General features: G+C 23.6%; 2 protein-coding genes across 3 annotated transcripts; both read left to right on the top strand.

The window, feature by feature from the left end:
* The first annotated feature begins 91 nt into the window (after positions 1-91).
* LOC122498434 (nucleoporin SEH1) lies at positions 92-6,481 on the top strand. 2 transcript variants are annotated; one of them, XM_043606151.1, is made up of 6 exons: positions 92-350; positions 2,551-2,707; positions 2,831-3,092; positions 4,703-4,936; positions 5,090-5,386; positions 6,283-6,481. In XM_043606151.1, exons 1-6 carry the CDS (start codon positions 240-242, stop codon positions 6,464-6,466), a joined length of 1,245 nt encoding a protein of 414 aa, XP_043462086.1. In that variant the 5' UTR covers positions 92-239; the 3' UTR covers positions 6,467-6,481. The 2 variants fall into 2 exon arrangements, with proteins under 2 accessions (XP_043462086.1, XP_043462087.1); XM_043606152.1 differs by lacking the exon at positions 6,283-6,481 and having other exon boundaries at positions 93-350; positions 5,090-5,939.
* Positions 6,482-7,274: 793 nt separating this feature from the next.
* LOC122498367 lies at positions 7,275-13,154 on the top strand. The gene is made up of 6 exons (XM_043606061.1): positions 7,275-7,340; positions 7,600-7,701; positions 7,843-7,950; positions 10,432-10,590; positions 10,688-10,856; positions 12,844-13,154. The coding sequence occupies exons 1-6, from the start codon at positions 7,275-7,277 to the stop codon at positions 12,924-12,926; spliced, it is 687 nt and encodes a 228-aa protein (XP_043461996.1). The 3' UTR covers positions 12,927-13,154.
* Positions 13,155-16,606: the final 3,452 nt, after the last annotated feature.

The following is a 16,606-nucleotide window of genomic DNA, read 5'->3' as shown; positions in this document are numbered from 1 at the left end:
TTTACACAATTTTACGGATTTTACGCAAAAATACCCTCGTGGTTTCTCAATCCTGCGAGTTAATACATTTAACTTCCCATCCTTGATTATGCGTCACAAAAGTGCGCGTTCAAAATTTCTAACCTAAAAAAATTAAAGCAACCGCCGAAAACAAACATTGACCGCGTCAGAAAGAAATTATTTTTACGTAAAAAATTGCATAGGAGAAATAAAAGTGTAGTTTTTCCACAAATAGCAAAATGTTTGAAGCTCGTAGCATAACTGCAGAGCATAAAGATTTAATTCACGATATTGCCTACGATTTTTATGGACAACGCATGGCAACATGTTCCAGTGATCAATTTGTCAAAGTATGTAAATTCTTTTTTATAGTAAATTTTTAGTAAATTAATTTAATTTTTTAATGAGATTGTTTTTTCTTTCTTGATTTTCTTTTACAAGCTTAAACAAATATTTTATGAATTTTTCTGCCTTGTTATGTTGGTGAATCAAAAAGAATTATTAAAAAAAGGATTATTTATGCAATTTGTTTGTCATAAGAGCAGTTTTTAAGCATGATTTTGACTACCAAATTTTATCTATTCTATAGACAATGAATACTGTTGCAATAAGAGATTGATATCTGAAATGATTCATATTAATTTACAAAAGAAACCTTTAAATAAAAAAGATGACATTAAAAATCTTGAGTATTTTTATGAAAACTTTTTTTTTAAATTTAATTCTAATTAATTAATTAATTAATATTCAAATAATTAAAATATTATTATTAATAGTTTTTTCTAGAAATCAAAAATTCTAATACAAATCCTTCAATTTTTTCCATTTCTTTTTAAATAACTTAATTCTTGAAGAACTATCATAAAATTATAACTTAGAAATTATTTAATGAATAATTTTATTTAAACATTTCAAAATTAATTGAATTTTAAAATAGTTGCGAACTTCAAAACATTTTAAATTCAAATTTTATAAAATTTCAATTTTGAATGAATTTCATTAGAAATTTTAAAGAACTTAAATTTTTGCAAAAATTTTCAAAATTTCAATTATTTTCTAAAATAAGTTAAATTTTTTAATATAGGGGAGACTGGGGCGAAAAGTTAAATTGTAAAAACAGTTAAAATTCATTATCTTTTGAACGGAAATAGTTAGAGCATTGCAATTTTAATTATAGAAGGGTGTTATCACTCTAAATAAATGTCCGGAGTTATGTGACATTCTGTTAATTTGTGTGGTGTCCATATTTAAATTTTTTTTCCACCCTACTTTTGAAAATTTTTTCGTAAAAGAAAATATCAACTTTTAAGTATATTTTTTGCGATTTTTTCACTTCATTATTTGGGTTCCCTGAAGAGAAACCTAAAGGTATTTGCTAAATATCTTTAGTCAGATTTTTTATATTTATATATTATAAATATTATAAATATAAAATATAAATAAATAATATTATATTATAAAAAGGACAAAACATGTAACATGTAATACATGACCTCGAAAAATGTAATTATTTAAAAAATTTTATTTAAATTCGTCGAAAGAATTTAATTATTTAAAAATTTTTTGTTAAAATTCTTTATTAGAATTTCAATATAAATTATTTAGTTTTGTATTTAAATAATTGAATTCTCGTAGTCGTAGTATTTTCCGTATTTTCTAATAGAAATCGATTTAAAAGAGAATTTCAGTTACAATTTTACATAATAATTGATTATTAAAAACATTATAGCGTGAATTTTTAGAATGAAGTAATTGAATTTTGAAAAAGTTTCAAATTTAAATCTTCGAAAATCTGAATTTTTCATATTTTTAACTAAATGAACAAATTAATTTTTTATCCCCTTTTTGAGGAAAAAATGAAAAAAAAAAAAAAAGGTACTATGATGCCTGTTTTAATAATAAGATAAACGACGACATTCAGATACTAAATTTTAATTTTAACTCATTTTAAATTTTTGACTCCAGATTCTATATGGCTTCAATTTATGGGTGTGGCAATTTTTATTTTCTGACAAATTTTATTTTATTCTCTGTGACTAATTTGGTACACGAAAAAAAGCTTCACCTGGAACAGTGATAAGTTTCTCTAAATTATCGAAAGTCTTAACTGAAACAACTAAAAATTCACTAATTTAATGAAATTTATAGCTGTTCCAGGAAAAATTTTTCTTCCGTGTATAAGATTGTATCTTTTGCACATTGTTATTTTTCCTTTATTTATTAATTTTCTTGTTTTTATCTTACGATTAGATATTTTTATTTAATTTGGTTATTTTATTTTACATTAATTTATTATTTTACGTCTATTTATTATTGTATAATATTTCGATTATTTTATTATTATGTTTTTTCTTTCATGTTAATTTGTTTATTTTATTTTATGTTTTTTATACAATACTTCGATTACTTTATTTTATTATTGTGAACTAACATCTTTTTATTTTTGAAACGTTGGAGTAACATTAAAGAATCATTTTCTGGATGTCTTCATTTATCTTATTATATTTTATTATTTTAATAGTTTATTAACTTCAATTATTAAAATTATAGGTATGGGACGAGGATGAACACGATATGTGGCATTTGACAGCGTCGTGGAAGGCCCACAGTGGTTCAGTGTGGAAAGTCACATGGGCACATCCTGAATTTGGTCAAGTACTTGCAACATGTTCTTTCGATAGAACGGCCGCAGTTTGGGAAGAAATTGGTATTAAGATGTATAATTTTCTTTCTTACTTTCTTTCCTTCTTTCTTTCTTTCGAGAGAAATATATAAGAAATAACTTTAAACAAGAGACAATAAAATTTTTTTTGAATTCTTTCGTGTTTAGTCGGCGAGGGTTCGGGACCTGGTGAACGAGGAATGCGACATTGGGTCCGAAGGACGAATCTCGTCGATTCAAGGACGTCAGTGACTGACGTGAAATTCGCACCAAAGACACTGGGGCTTTTGCTTGCTACTTGCAGTGCAGATGGTGTTATTCGAATATACGAAGCGCCCGATGTGATGAATTTAAGTCAATGGACACTGCAACATGACATTAGCTGTAAATTACCCTGCAGTTGCATTTCCTGGAATCCCTCTCTGTCTAGGTATAATTTTTCTTTATTTTAAAATCTTTAATATTTTCCCTTAGTTTCTTATGCACTTTTAAAGTAATTTTCTTTGCAACTTTTTCCTTGTTTTCCTTCATTTTTAAATTTTAACTAATATAATTTTTAGAGATTTACAGGTTTACCAGCGCTTGCTTGAATTTCTTCACGTTGACATTTATCAATTTATACATCTGTACTTATTATTATAAATAATAAGGGACACGATTGCAGAAAGCAAAATTAAAACAAGGAGTGCTTAGAGCATTACCCGCGCTTGTTTGAATTTTTTCACGTTGACATTTATTACTTATTATTTTAAATAATAATAGAAAACTGCAGAAAGCAGAATGAATTTTTTCACGTTGATATTTATTATTATTCAATATTATAAATAATATAGAAAAACGACAGAAAGTATTTTGAGTTTTTTCACATTGATATATATATATATTTATTACTATTTTTTATTGAATTTTTTTATTTAAAAATAACAGTAGAAAACTGCAGATGCAGGGTGGTTACAAGTTTCAATTATTTTCTATAGTTTTCAACAAAACTTCATCTCTAAACAATTATTTTAAATAATTTTCCGAAAGTTCTTCATGAATTAAATTATTTTAATACAAAAATTTAATATTTTATAATAATTGTAACTGTCCATGTTTTTTTTCTATTAAGGTATAATATTTTCAAAAAACAAAAATAATCAATTTTTTGAAGAATTTTAATTAAAAATATGACCATGATTTGTCCGAAATTTTAAGAAGTCTAAAAAAGTAAATTTTTATTTGCTTTATTCAAAGACAATTAAATCTTATGATGATGATAAAAAAATTCTAAGAATTAAGTAGTTTTTACAAATATTTTTATGTAATTTTTCAAAAACAATTGAATTTCTTAAGAGTTTTGCATTATTTAAAAGAAACTAATTAATTTTTTGATGAATTTTAATGAAATATTTTGAATATAATTTTTTTCTCCAAAATGTTAAAAATAATTCTAAAATGTTATTAATTTTTTATATGTATTTGAATTTTCGGAAATATGTAATTGAAAGTACTGAAAATACTAAATTTTAAATAATTAGAAGCTAATTTTCATTCATTTTCATTTTAAACTTTACGTTTAAAGATGTTTCATTAAAATTTTTAATAATTCAATTATTTTGAAAATTTGCAATTAAAATTCTTCAAAAGTTGATTTTCAAAAATTCTAACAAAATACTTGAAAAAAATTAATTATTTTCAATTAAATTTTACAAAATTTAAATTATTCAAAATCTTTTTAATTGCATCTTTTAAAAATTTAAATAGAAAAGTGATTCAAAAATAATTTCTGAAAGATTTGTTTATAGTTATTTTTCGCACTATAAAAATCGAAATGAATTACATTTAATGCTAAAAAATATGATGGTATTTTGAATTTTTTCACGTTGATATTTATTAATATTTATTATAAATAATAATTTTGCAAAAGGTAGTTTACGACGAATATAAATATGGGGAGTAAATTTAAAAGTTAAATTTTAAATTAAAATATTTAACGGCAGGATTTAAAAAATGAGTTCCTAAACGCTTTTAAATGAAATTAAAATTTCTTTTTAAAAGGTTACATCCCCCAATGATTGCGGTTGGTAGCGATGATACAAATACTTCGAACGGCGGAAAAGTATTTATTTACGAATACTCGGAAAATGGAAGACGGTGGACAAAAACTGAGACACTCACGAATATTGTCGACCCCGTTCACGATATTGCCTTTGCACCGAATTTGGGCCGAAGTTTTCATACACTTGCAATAGCGACTAAGGACGTTCGGATCATCACTTTAAAACCAATGCCGTTAGTATTTCTTTTACAAATTGTTTGTTTATTTATTTACTTCGGAAATTATTATTTTATATAATTATTATTATTTATTATAATTAAAAATTTTAATTTTAAATTCTAATTAATTTTGGGGGATTGTGTATTTTATGATTTTGCAAATTCTAGAGATTCGGCGCAAAGTGGATTGTCACGATTTGAGATAACTACAACGGCGCAATTTGATGATCATTATTGTACTGTTTGGCGTGTTTGTTGGAATATAATGGGCACAATTCTCGCGAGTTCCGGTGACGATGGCTGTGTTCGTCTCTGGAAGGATAATTACATTAACAATTGGAAATGCGTTGCTGTATTGAAAGGCGATGGTTCGGCGGCGCAAAGCGCTGAGACGCCAACAAGCGCAAACGCACAGAATTCTGCTCACAATGTGAGCGGCAATCAAACGCCACTTTCAACCACCAGGTACTATAAATTGGGTTCTATCAGTCATCCAAATCAAGTACCCTGGCACTGACATGGCAAAAAACTGAAAATTAAATTTTGTTTTTTTTTGTCATTTTTTTTCCCCTCAGAGTATTTAATTTTTCGGGTTTCATCGCGATGAAAATTACCTTCTTCTAAAATTTTGTAAAGATTCTCTCTCAGTTCTTTTTAAATACTCTGAGAGTAATTTGTACATTCGCACCAATTTTTTTTTTGTTTTGCGTTTATATTTTCCTTCCGGGAGAAATTATTCTTTTTGTTCGACTTAAATGTTTTGTAATTTTTTCGTTTTCAAATTTCCGTTAATTTTGGATTCTGTTTTCTAATTTTGTCGTTTTTTCCGTTTTTCGTCTTTAGTATTTATTTTCTCTTTTTGTAAACGTTTCACACATTGTAATTTCGATTTTGCTTTCGTTTTGCATTTATTAAAATCTGTTTATTTTGTAATTCTTTTGGTTTAGTGATTTAAGTGAATAGAGTGAAAGGGTTGTATAATTTTTTTGTTTTTGAATAAATGGAAAGTTAGTAAAAAGTTGGATTTCATTTTTCTCCTGTTGAATTTTCTTTTTCCCTTAATTTGTTTCTCTTTAACAAGTAGAATTTATACATATATATATAATTTTTCAATTCAAGCGTTGAATTGAAATTCTTTTCGCTTTTAGTGAATTTTATTTAATTTGTAGAATTGTAAAACTATAAACTTAGGGTCGTATTATTTAATTTTTGATTCAGAATTTAGATCAAATTTGATTTCTTCTACTAAAAAATAGAGAAAATTTTTGTTTTTTATCTATAAGGGTAAAATATTGGTTTTTATTATGGAGCAAATCATTTTTTCCCCGGGTTTCGAGTAAATTTTAAGGGCAATTTATCAGTTTCAGAAGTGTGAGTGTCGCGACTGTCACGGCAGAAAGACCGTCGATCAACATTTCATCGACGAGTAAATGGCAAACTCCGGTTATTAAAGGACGATTCAGTAAATCTGTTTGGATGGGAAATCCAAGTGAAACTACACCGCCACCTCCTCCTATTTTAGATCATTCAAAATCCAAAAAATAGTTTTGCAATATTATAAAAATTGTTCATTTAAATGATCTCATTATGCTAATTAGTATGTAAATAATAATTATTTCCTTTTAAGAATATTTATTTATTCAAGAAATATTTATTTATAAATGAAAAAATACTTATTTATAAATAAAATATTTATTTATAAATAAATAAAACTTTTTAATTCACAACTTTTGTTAAAAAATAATGATTTTTTATTCATTATTTTATTATTTTCCGGAATGAAAAGTCATTAAAAATAGATGGCTCTTGTATTTAGAGAAAAATTCATCGAAATATTTAATGTGACGTGCTTTTAGATATTTTCTTTATCAGTATTATTTTTTCCAAATAATCCAAAGTATTGTACTTAATTTTTGAAAACGGATTTGAAAACAAATTGTTTTTTTAATAAAAATTTTTTTTTAAAAACTGATGTTAATTTTTTTTAAAAAATTCCAAAAATTCTGAATTTTGAAAAGAGAAATAAACTTAAAAAAAATTAAATTAAGTTAAATTCCACTCGTTCAACTTTTGTTTTATTTCAATGACAATTTCAATTTAATTAAATTAGGTTATCAAAGAAAAAATTTGAACAAATGAATAAAAAACTAAAATAAAAATCATATTGATAAAAAGTTTTTTTATAAAGTTGTAAAAATAGTTGTTGAAATATTTATTTTAAATACTTTTACATAAAGATTCGAATTTAAATTTAATTTTCTAGATACTAAACTTGTTTTTATTTCAAAATTAATTACTAATTATTTAAAAGAATTAAATTTCAAATTTTGGATTTGAAAAGTGTGTTTCAAAAATGAATGAACCAGTCAGAAAATCTTATTTTGATATTGTTAAACGTAATTTACGTGCGGCTGATCGGGTAAGACTAATAATTAATTTTTAATTATTAATATTGTTATAAATTTATTATTGTTTTACCTAAGATAATTAAAATCTTTAAGTTTTAAATCCAAATAATTTTTTCCAGCTTATTTTTTGTACAAGATTTATATATTTTGGAGAATATTACAATACAGCTGAAAATTTTCAAGAGGCATTGAATTTATTTTATTATAGGCGTAACATTTTTAATTTTTTTTTAAATCTTCTCGTATTAATCAAATTCTAATTTTAAATAGCAAATAGTAAAAATAATGAATGAACTGAATTCGAAATTCAGTGATATTCCCATTTTTGGATTAATGCTCATTTATCAGAAATATTTCATTCATCTTGTGACGGTAAGTTTTATTAAATAAATATTAATATTGTAGTAAAAATAATTAGTTCGTAGTATTAAAAAATACTTTTAAGGATCAATTTATTTTTTCCCTTTCCTTTCTAAACTTATTAGGAATTTTTAAATATTTCTTTCTCATTAGGCACCGGAAGAAATGATTTTCAGACATTTAAAGGCGATATTTTTTGATACGGAAGAAATAAAATTAGGAAAAGTTCTTCACTTACCAGTTCAGCATCATGTTTATCGGGTAAATATTTAAAGAGTTCTGTAAAATTTGAAGAAAATTTGAAGAAAATTAAAAAATTTTGAATTTGAAGAAAATTAATTTTACAATTAAATTAAAAAGTTTAAATTATTTAAAACAATTTTAAAACTTACATTATTTCCCATTTTTTAAATTTCAATTTTTCAAGTATTTAATTATTTGAAAACTATTTTTTAAAATTATGAACTAGCAACAATTCGCGCGCGACTAACTTTTTACTCGATTTTTTAAAAATAAAATTAGCAATTTTAAAAATAATAGAATGTAAACAGTTTTAGTTTAAATTTTTTTTCATACAAATAAAATATGAATTGGAAAATACCTTTTAATATTATTATAACTATAATAATCATATATTCTGACACAGGGAATTCAGGGAAAAGTCAGAGATTTTTATGAAAAGTACTGGAAAAATTAAAATTTTTAGAATTCATAAGAAACTTCTGAATTTTGGTGCCATTTTAGTTTGCCCCTTAAACTATATGAAATTATCACGAATTCTAATAGAAAACCTTCCATTTTTTCTATTTCTAACAATAATTTCTCTTTAAATAACTTAAGTCTTGAAAAATATCATAAAATTATTACTTAGAAATTATTTAATGAATAATTTTAATTAAATATTTAAAATTCAATTTTAAAATAATTGCGTTTACAATTTTCATAAATAAATAAACTTCAAATGGTTTCAATTTTAATTTTTTTTAAATTTCAATGTTGAATGAATTTAATTAGAAATTTTAATGAACTTAGATTTTTGAAAAATTTTAATAATTCAAAATCTTCTGAAATTAGTTAAAGTCAATATATATTTAATTAATTATTAAAAATATTGGATTTATAGAAGAATTTTGTGTTTATAAACACTAAAAAAATTGAATTTTGAAGAAGTTAAAAAATTATTGCAGAAATTCAATTATTTTCAAAAGTAATAAAATTCTTCATAAAAATTCAATTATGTTCAAAATTTAAAAAAATTCTCGTCAAAATCCCAATTATCTTTATAAATAACAAAATTCTTCTTCAAAATTCAATTATTTAAAAAAAATCTCAATAAAATTCTTGTCAAAATTTCAATTATTTTTACAAATTTTTTCTCATTTCAATGATTTTCAATATATTATCTAGTATTTTAATAAAATTTACAAAATGAATTCAATTACTCAAAAAAAATCATGTCAAAATCCAAAGTATCTTTATGAATAATAAAATTCTTAGAAATTCAATTATTTTAAAAAATTTTCTTCACTTTAATGATTTTCAATATCTACTATTTTAATAAAATTACCCAAAAGAATTCAATTATTTAAAAGAAATTGTAATAAAATTGTACGCAATGATTTAATTATTTTCATAAATAATAAAACTCATCGCAGATTTTCAATTATTTTTAATACAATTTTAATCGAATTCCTTGAAAATAGTAACCTATTCTTAAAAATTTTATTAAAATTCCTCAAAAGAATTCAATTATTTAAAAATTTGTTAATAACATTCTTTATAAGAATTAAATAAGCATTAAATTTTAAGAAACATTCAATTATTAATTGAAAAATTTACTTTTGTATTTAAATATTTCTCGTTGAATTTTTTAATAAAAATTATTTTAAAAATGAATTTTAGTTTAAATTTTAGATAATAATTGAATATGAAAATAATTTTGAAGAATGCAATAATAACAATATTCTTATAAATATAATATAATTATTTCATCACTCGATCATTATAATTTAAGATTATAAGATGTTGAATTTCAAAAAGGTTTGAATTAAAAATTTTTGAAAATCTTAATTCCTATGAAAAAATAATAATTAAATATTTATTTAAAAGAAAATTATTGACGTTTTCGAATAATTTTGCAATTAAAGAAATTCGTAAATAAATATAACAGAACATTTTTTTGAGTAAAATTTTTCATTTATTTTCTAAAAATTCGAAAATTTTCAATTAAAATTTATAATTGACAAATAGAATTTATAAAAATTTTTTTCCTTTATGTTTAAAAAACTCTGAATTTTATTAAAACAATTGTAATTAAGAAATAGAAATGATGCAAATTATTTACTTATGAAAATTGAGAATTTTCTACAAAAATAATAGGAAATGGAAATATGTATGTAATGTTTTTTGTTTGTTATAGAAAAAAGCATATAATAAACAAAATGGGTATATTTTTTATTTGTTAATCATAATTTTTTTAAAAATTTTCTAATTTCTAATATTGTTTTCTTATAAATCATGAAAAAATACCTGCGTATTTTCGATTTGTCAAACAATATCTTTTTAAAAAATAAAAAACAAAAGCATACACAAAAACTAACTTCAAACTGCGGTCAGAACAGGTCAGAATGAATGAAAGAATACGAAGATTATTATAGTTAATTAATAATTAATTACTGAGTAAAATATTCTTTAAAAGAAATATTTTTTTTTGATAAAGTGAAGAAAAATTAACCTTTTCAGCCCTATTTGACAAAATGGTATTCAATAATAACAAAGCCTCCAATTCTTCTGGAAAAATTAGAAAACACTGAACTCTCGGAAATTGAAAGGCACGTTGAAAATATGATGATTAAAATTTATAAGCTTTGTGAATTTTTAATGGACACTAAATTAAAAACAGTAATAAAATTTTATCTCTACCTATAAATCATATAAATTATGGCTATTATGTGATATATTTTAATAAAAAAAAAAATTTTTAATACTTAAATTCAAGGATCAATCAATTCATGAAATTTTGCAAAATATCGAGAAAAAAGTGCCTGAATTTTTACCGGAAATTACTGTATTGGAATATTTGTTAAACGCAAACAGTCCAGTATTTTACGATTTACGTGTACATTTAAAAATTATCGTCGAAATTCCTTACGTTCACTTTTATTCAGGTAAATTTTATTATCCCCCAGTAGCACGCAATGTTCCAGTAATATTGACAACATTGAGGCAATATTGGTGTGTTCTCAATAATGCTGTAATATTACGTGCTACTGGGGTCCTTCATTGTACGGATGATTTCTGTGAGTTTTTATTTTTCATAATACACTTAATTATTCTTTATAAATGTGTTTAATATCAATGTAGTTTTTTGTATAAATAGTTAAGGGGTTATGACACAATTATGATCTGAGGAATTTATTGTACATTTATTAAAGTGTAAAAAATATAAATATTATAAAATTTTATTGAAATTTGTGGCGCTGACGCTGATTTTTCTAATCTGGTTTTTGGCGTGAAGGGTCTGCGGCCGGCCGCACAATCCGTTCCTGTAAATTTTGAAATATCATAATTATTATCAAAATTATAGAAAGTGAATTTATCATTCGGCAGTTAAATATTAAGAAGAAAGAAGCTATCAATTATCCGAATCAAATTTTTACTAAATAAATTAAATATCTTAAATAAATCTCTATAAGCTCTTAGATTTCATATGTATCGACAGCACAGCTGCCCGAATACAGAAACCTGCTTAATCTGAAAAATATATGTCGATACATATGAAATCTAAGAGCTTATAGATTTATTTAAGATATTTAATTTATTTAGTAAAAATTTGATTCGGATAATTGATAGCTTCTTTCTTCTTAATATTATCAAAATTGTTTCTTATTCCTTATTACAGTAGCTAAAGGAAAGCGTAGGATTTGTTGGATATATTGCTTTTTGGCCGATTGGCGTACTTCTAAAGTTTAGTTATGAAAATTTGCCAACAAATTGGTCAGTAATATGTTAATAACAAATGATCTATGCTATGCAATAAAAAAAATCCTACGCTTTCCTTCAGACAATATATTATTAAAGATGTATGCAAAATTTGAACTTAATCGGTTAAAAATTGTAAAAATTATTGGTGCGGCCAGTTCGAAAAATGTAGTTTTGAGATAATCGCGATTAAAGTTCTAAATTGTAAAAAAGGATACATATAATTATTAAATACCTTTAATCTGCAATGTCTGCACCATATATAAGAGATAATATGATAATAATAATAATAGATAATAATATAATAGATAATATAATAGATAATAGATAGATAATATAAAATAATAATAATAATAATAATAATAATAATAGATAATAATAAATAATAATAATAAATAATAAATAATAAAAAAATAATAATAATAATAATAAATAATAATAATAATAATAATAATAATAATAATAGATAGATAATATTATCTGCTGTATACCTGCGTAGACCCTTCAAGTACCCTTCAAGCGCGCTGTAAAGCCCTGCACTAAACTTTGAAAATAAGTTATTTAGGAATTTCTCACGTCTATAATCTTTCAATATGTTACATTTGAGACTCCAAGGGACCATTTAAAGCAAAAAAGAAAAAATCGATTTTTTGAAAATCCTAGAGTGTCATAACCCCTTAACGCCTGTTAATTTGCTTGATTTTTATCATTTTTATAATTTGACGGATAATTCACGAAAATTTCTAGAAGTTTTTTCAGTCTGCAAGAGTGCGAGCAACTTATAAAGTCGCATAATAATCGACAATGAGTTTCTTCTTCTTCTTCTTTTGTTTCAATGGCCTCTTGTATATATACAAATAGCCAGTACTAGACAATGAGTTTAATTCTAATAATTCACTAAAATTGGTGCCGTGGTTTTCTGATCTTCCTGTATAATCGTCAGGGATGAGTTGTTACTGTTTCATTAGGGCAATTATACAATGTTTTGCAAGGATGAGTTGCTAAGTTTCGTTATTACACCAGGAATGAGTAGTTCGTAATTTTACTAAAGTGTAAAAATACTGAAATGGGTCAATATTTCTTAATTAACATAATTAATTATATGAAATTAAATATTTTTACGATTTATTTGTATTTTTACAATTGTATATTTTTATTTTCCTTATTTTATAGATAGAGTGTGGCCGACTCCTTGCAACTTTATGCCAACATTTTCATTTTCCTCAACTACGTCAGGAAAAGACAGGGAAAAATAAAGAAAATTCAAACACCTTTAATATTCCTTGACATGTCGACATAAATACATAAAGAATAAAAAGAATTTTTTGTATACAAAGCTTTTTCCTTTTCTCTCGAAAAGAAGAAAATAACCTTTTTTTCCTCTGACATATTCCAATAATCTCTTACCATCTTCATTGTATAAAAATTTTTCTTTTCAAATTAATTCATTTAATTTGAGTATCTTAGGGTTTGATTTCAAAAAATTCAACTTGGTGGATTCATATTAGAAAGGAAAAAAATTCGCAATTTTAATAGCACAACTGAGGAATTTAAAAAAGACGCCATATTGAATCCGCCATTTTGAATTTTTTAAATCTCTTGCCAATTTCGTATTTTTTTTGCTTTTAAATAATTTAAATTGCAATTTTTTTTTTTGAATAAAAACGATTATTTATTGTAGAATATTTACAATAAAAAAGAAACGAAAAACAGTTCTGTATCCTGGGGTACATGAAAAGTTTCGACTTCAAACACTCTATAAACTAAATACACAAATTTTTTTCGCTTTAATATTTATTTCACAATTTTTCTTCATATAAAAGAAAACGACTTTTTTCTTTTTCTTATTGGTCTTAAAAATATCATTTACATTTTTGGAACATTCATAGACATTTTTTTCCGGATTGTTGAAAATTAGTTTTTTCTTCGAAAATTAATTGTTTATTATAATTTTATTCAATATTAACATTAATAATTAATTTATTATTACTTATAGTAAAAGAAATTTTTCATTTATTAAAAACATAATTAAATGCTTCATAGAAGCAATTTATTTATTTGACAAACAAATTGATAATAAACAATTTAGTAATTAATAACAAATAATAAAAGTTTTAGTATTTCTGCCCCCCACCCCCAATTCCATTGAATGTGTTTTGGGAATTTTTCGAAATTATTAATAATGGAAAAAACTTGATTACAGTCTCGTGCCATTCAAATACATTTGTATTTTTTTTTTAATTAAAGATTCATCCCTAATAGAATTGCATAATATTACCCATGAAAATAGCGATCTTTCTTACACGTTATTACATTAGATGTGTGCAATATTATTTATTTATATATATATTATTTACAATAGTAAGCTTGCAATATCAGATTATTCTCCATTTTTTTATTCTTGAAATACTTATTATTTTGTTCTGTTACATTTTGAAAATGAAATATTTTCTTAAATTTTCGAAAATCAAATTTTTTTAAAGAATATTTTAAATTAAAGAGGATTTGAAAAAAAAAAAATTTCCAGTCGTATATGATTTTTTATTAAATTTCTTTTTTTTCTGTCAAAAAAACATTTTTCGGTCTATATTTTACTCTCGCTGCGTTTGCTTTTAAATATGAAATTATGGCTGAATTTTTAATATTGAATAAATATTTGAATATCAGTCTTGTGTTTGAAATAGAAAAAATTTTGATGGTAAAAGATTTTTTTTCCATTCGGAAGGTGGAATAGAAAAATTTGAAATTAAAATAGAAAACTATGTTTCGGCTTTTTTTTTTAAACAAAACGAATAAAAACGCCAAAAAATAAAATTAAACAACAATGAAGAATATAAAGAAATAGAAAAAATAATATTTATGGAAAATAAAAGTAGTTTAAATCAAAATGTTAAAAGAAAAAATATTTTTAATTTGAAATATTTGTTTTTGCAAGTAAAACATCAATTTTTGACAGAAAAAAATATAAGCTCTTTCAATCGATTGTGCATTGGGAAGAAGAAACTGTCAAACTATAATTCATAATAATAATTTACTGATATTTAGAAATAAAATTAACAAATTTTTGTCAGTAATGTATGTTTTTTGTTTAAAACGATATTTTTCGTACTTAAATATGCTTTTCAATTCGTTGCTTTAAATTAAGAACGTCCCACACGACCGCCCCTTTCATTTTATTGGCTGCCTTTCAAGGTCACGCAACGGCGATTAGTTGACACCTGACCTTGAAAGTGAGAGCCAATAAAACAAGAGTGAACCTCACCAAGAGACTGTCTCTACTAATAACGACAATTTTCACAATAAAATATTTCTTATATTTAATCCAAATTTTTATAATTTCCTTTTTTAAACTTATTTTCCATATCTATTAAATTCGCATTATTTACTGAATATTATCGCGCATAAACTTTTTTCGTCTTTTTAAATTTCTCTAATTTTTCTTTTTTTAATAATAACAGTTTAGTATTTTAATTCCATCATTGGCAATGAATAACAATTTAATTATTTTTTTTTATAAATTCTTTATGTTTAAAAAATTTTTTAATTTTCAACTCAGCGATAAACATATAATATATTGTTGAGTATCAAACTCAAACATTTTCTTTTTAATTTTTTACGATTTATTCGCAATTTGACTTTCTCTCTCTTTTTTTATAGTCTCACTTTTATTTCTGTAAATGATGAACAATATGAATAATAAAAAAATAAACTGCGCGTGTGAATATGTAAAATTAGAAAAATTGAAATATTCAAATTTTTGGAAAGTTTTTATACAATTTTAATTTTAAATTTTTTCGATTTAAATATTTCAAAAAGTGGGGCGAAAACTTGGATATTTTATCATGTGTAAATTTTTTATTTTACATAGGTAATTCTTCTCTTAGAAATTAAAAAAAAAATTTTTTTTTTGAAAAGACCAGTTTTCGAATTTTAAAATCTTCAATAAACTATTTTTTTTATAAATTTTCTTCAAAAGAAAAGAGTGGATATGATAATTTTTCTTTCTCTTTTTTTTGTTTAATTTTTAATTATCTCATTGCGCCTAAATGCTATATGATTAAATGTTTAATTTACGATTTCCAAATGATGAAATTTTAAGATGATGACGTTTTTTTCTTATTCTTTAAACAGGCAGTAATTAGAAAATTCTATAGCATAAATTTTACGACAAGTTAGAAATTTTTGATCGGCGTTTTTTTGGCTAATAAGTGAGATAAAAAATTTGTTTTCCTCCAAAAAACAACAGTATATTTTTGGTACAATGATTATAGAAGAAAAATTTTTCTATTTACATTGTACAGTTGATTTTTTTCATCTCTCTGTATTGGAAAAAGGCAAAACATAATTTTTTTCAGCAGAGAAAATATTTTTAAAAAAAATTTTTATTCGACATTTTTTATTAAAAAATGAAAATAATTTTAATTTTTGTCAAATAATGTAATAATGAAAGTAACAATAGCAAAAATAATAATAATATTAGTAATAATAATAATAATAATGATAATAATATTAATACTGCCGTACTGACGAAGAAAGTCCACCTTGTAGATAGTAACTTTCTTCGTCAGTACGGCAGAATAATAATTGGGCACAAATGACAACGCGCGTTGAAAATGGTGAACTTTGCGTTAGAAAGAAAAGGACAGAAACATCATTCTTCCTTTTCTATCGCGCGTACAGTTTACTATTTTCATTATGCATTTTCTCCGGTTCTTTTTAATATTTGTAAAAGAAAACAAAAATTTCTTACCTGTGTTAATTAGTTTGTCGAACGTACTTCTAATGATTTTAATTATAACAATGTCAATTTGCGCTGCTTTTTCAGTATTTGAGTTGATTTTTCTTTCTTTTTTTTGGTTAGGTTGTGTCACCAAGAAGACTAGAGACGGGAGAGTTAAGTAAAGTGGTGGGGGTAAGAGAGAAATTGCAGGGATAG

Source organism: Leptopilina heterotoma, unplaced genomic scaffold, assembly GCF_015476425.1.
Source record: "Leptopilina heterotoma isolate Lh14 unplaced genomic scaffold, ASM1547642v1 Lhet_15, whole genome shotgun sequence".
Taxonomy (NCBI): domain Eukaryota; kingdom Metazoa; phylum Arthropoda; class Insecta; order Hymenoptera; family Figitidae; genus Leptopilina; species Leptopilina heterotoma.
The sequence above is the reverse complement of the archived record's forward strand: the minus strand, read 5'-3'. Positions and strand labels throughout refer to the sequence as shown.

Coding starts and splice junctions, on each gene's coding strand:
- LOC122498434 (XM_043606151.1), top strand. CDS start 240: ATGTTTGAAGCTCGTAGCATAACTGCAGAGCATAAAGATTTAATTCAC. Junction 351..2,550: donor CCAGTGATCAATTTGTCAAA/GTATGTAAATTC, acceptor TTAAAATTATAG/GTATGGGACGAGGATGAACA. Junction 2,708..2,830: donor CGCAGTTTGGGAAGAAATTG/GTATTAAGATGT, acceptor TTTCGTGTTTAG/TCGGCGAGGGTTCGGGACCT.
- LOC122498367 (XM_043606061.1), top strand. CDS start 7,275: ATGAATGAACCAGTCAGAAAATCTTATTTTGATATTGTTAAACGTAAT. Junction 7,341..7,599: donor ATTTACGTGCGGCTGATCGG/GTAAGACTAATA, acceptor AATTTTAAATAG/CAAATAGTAAAAATAATGAA. Junction 7,702..7,842: donor ATTTCATTCATCTTGTGACG/GTAAGTTTTATT, acceptor CTTTCTCATTAG/GCACCGGAAGAAATGATTTT.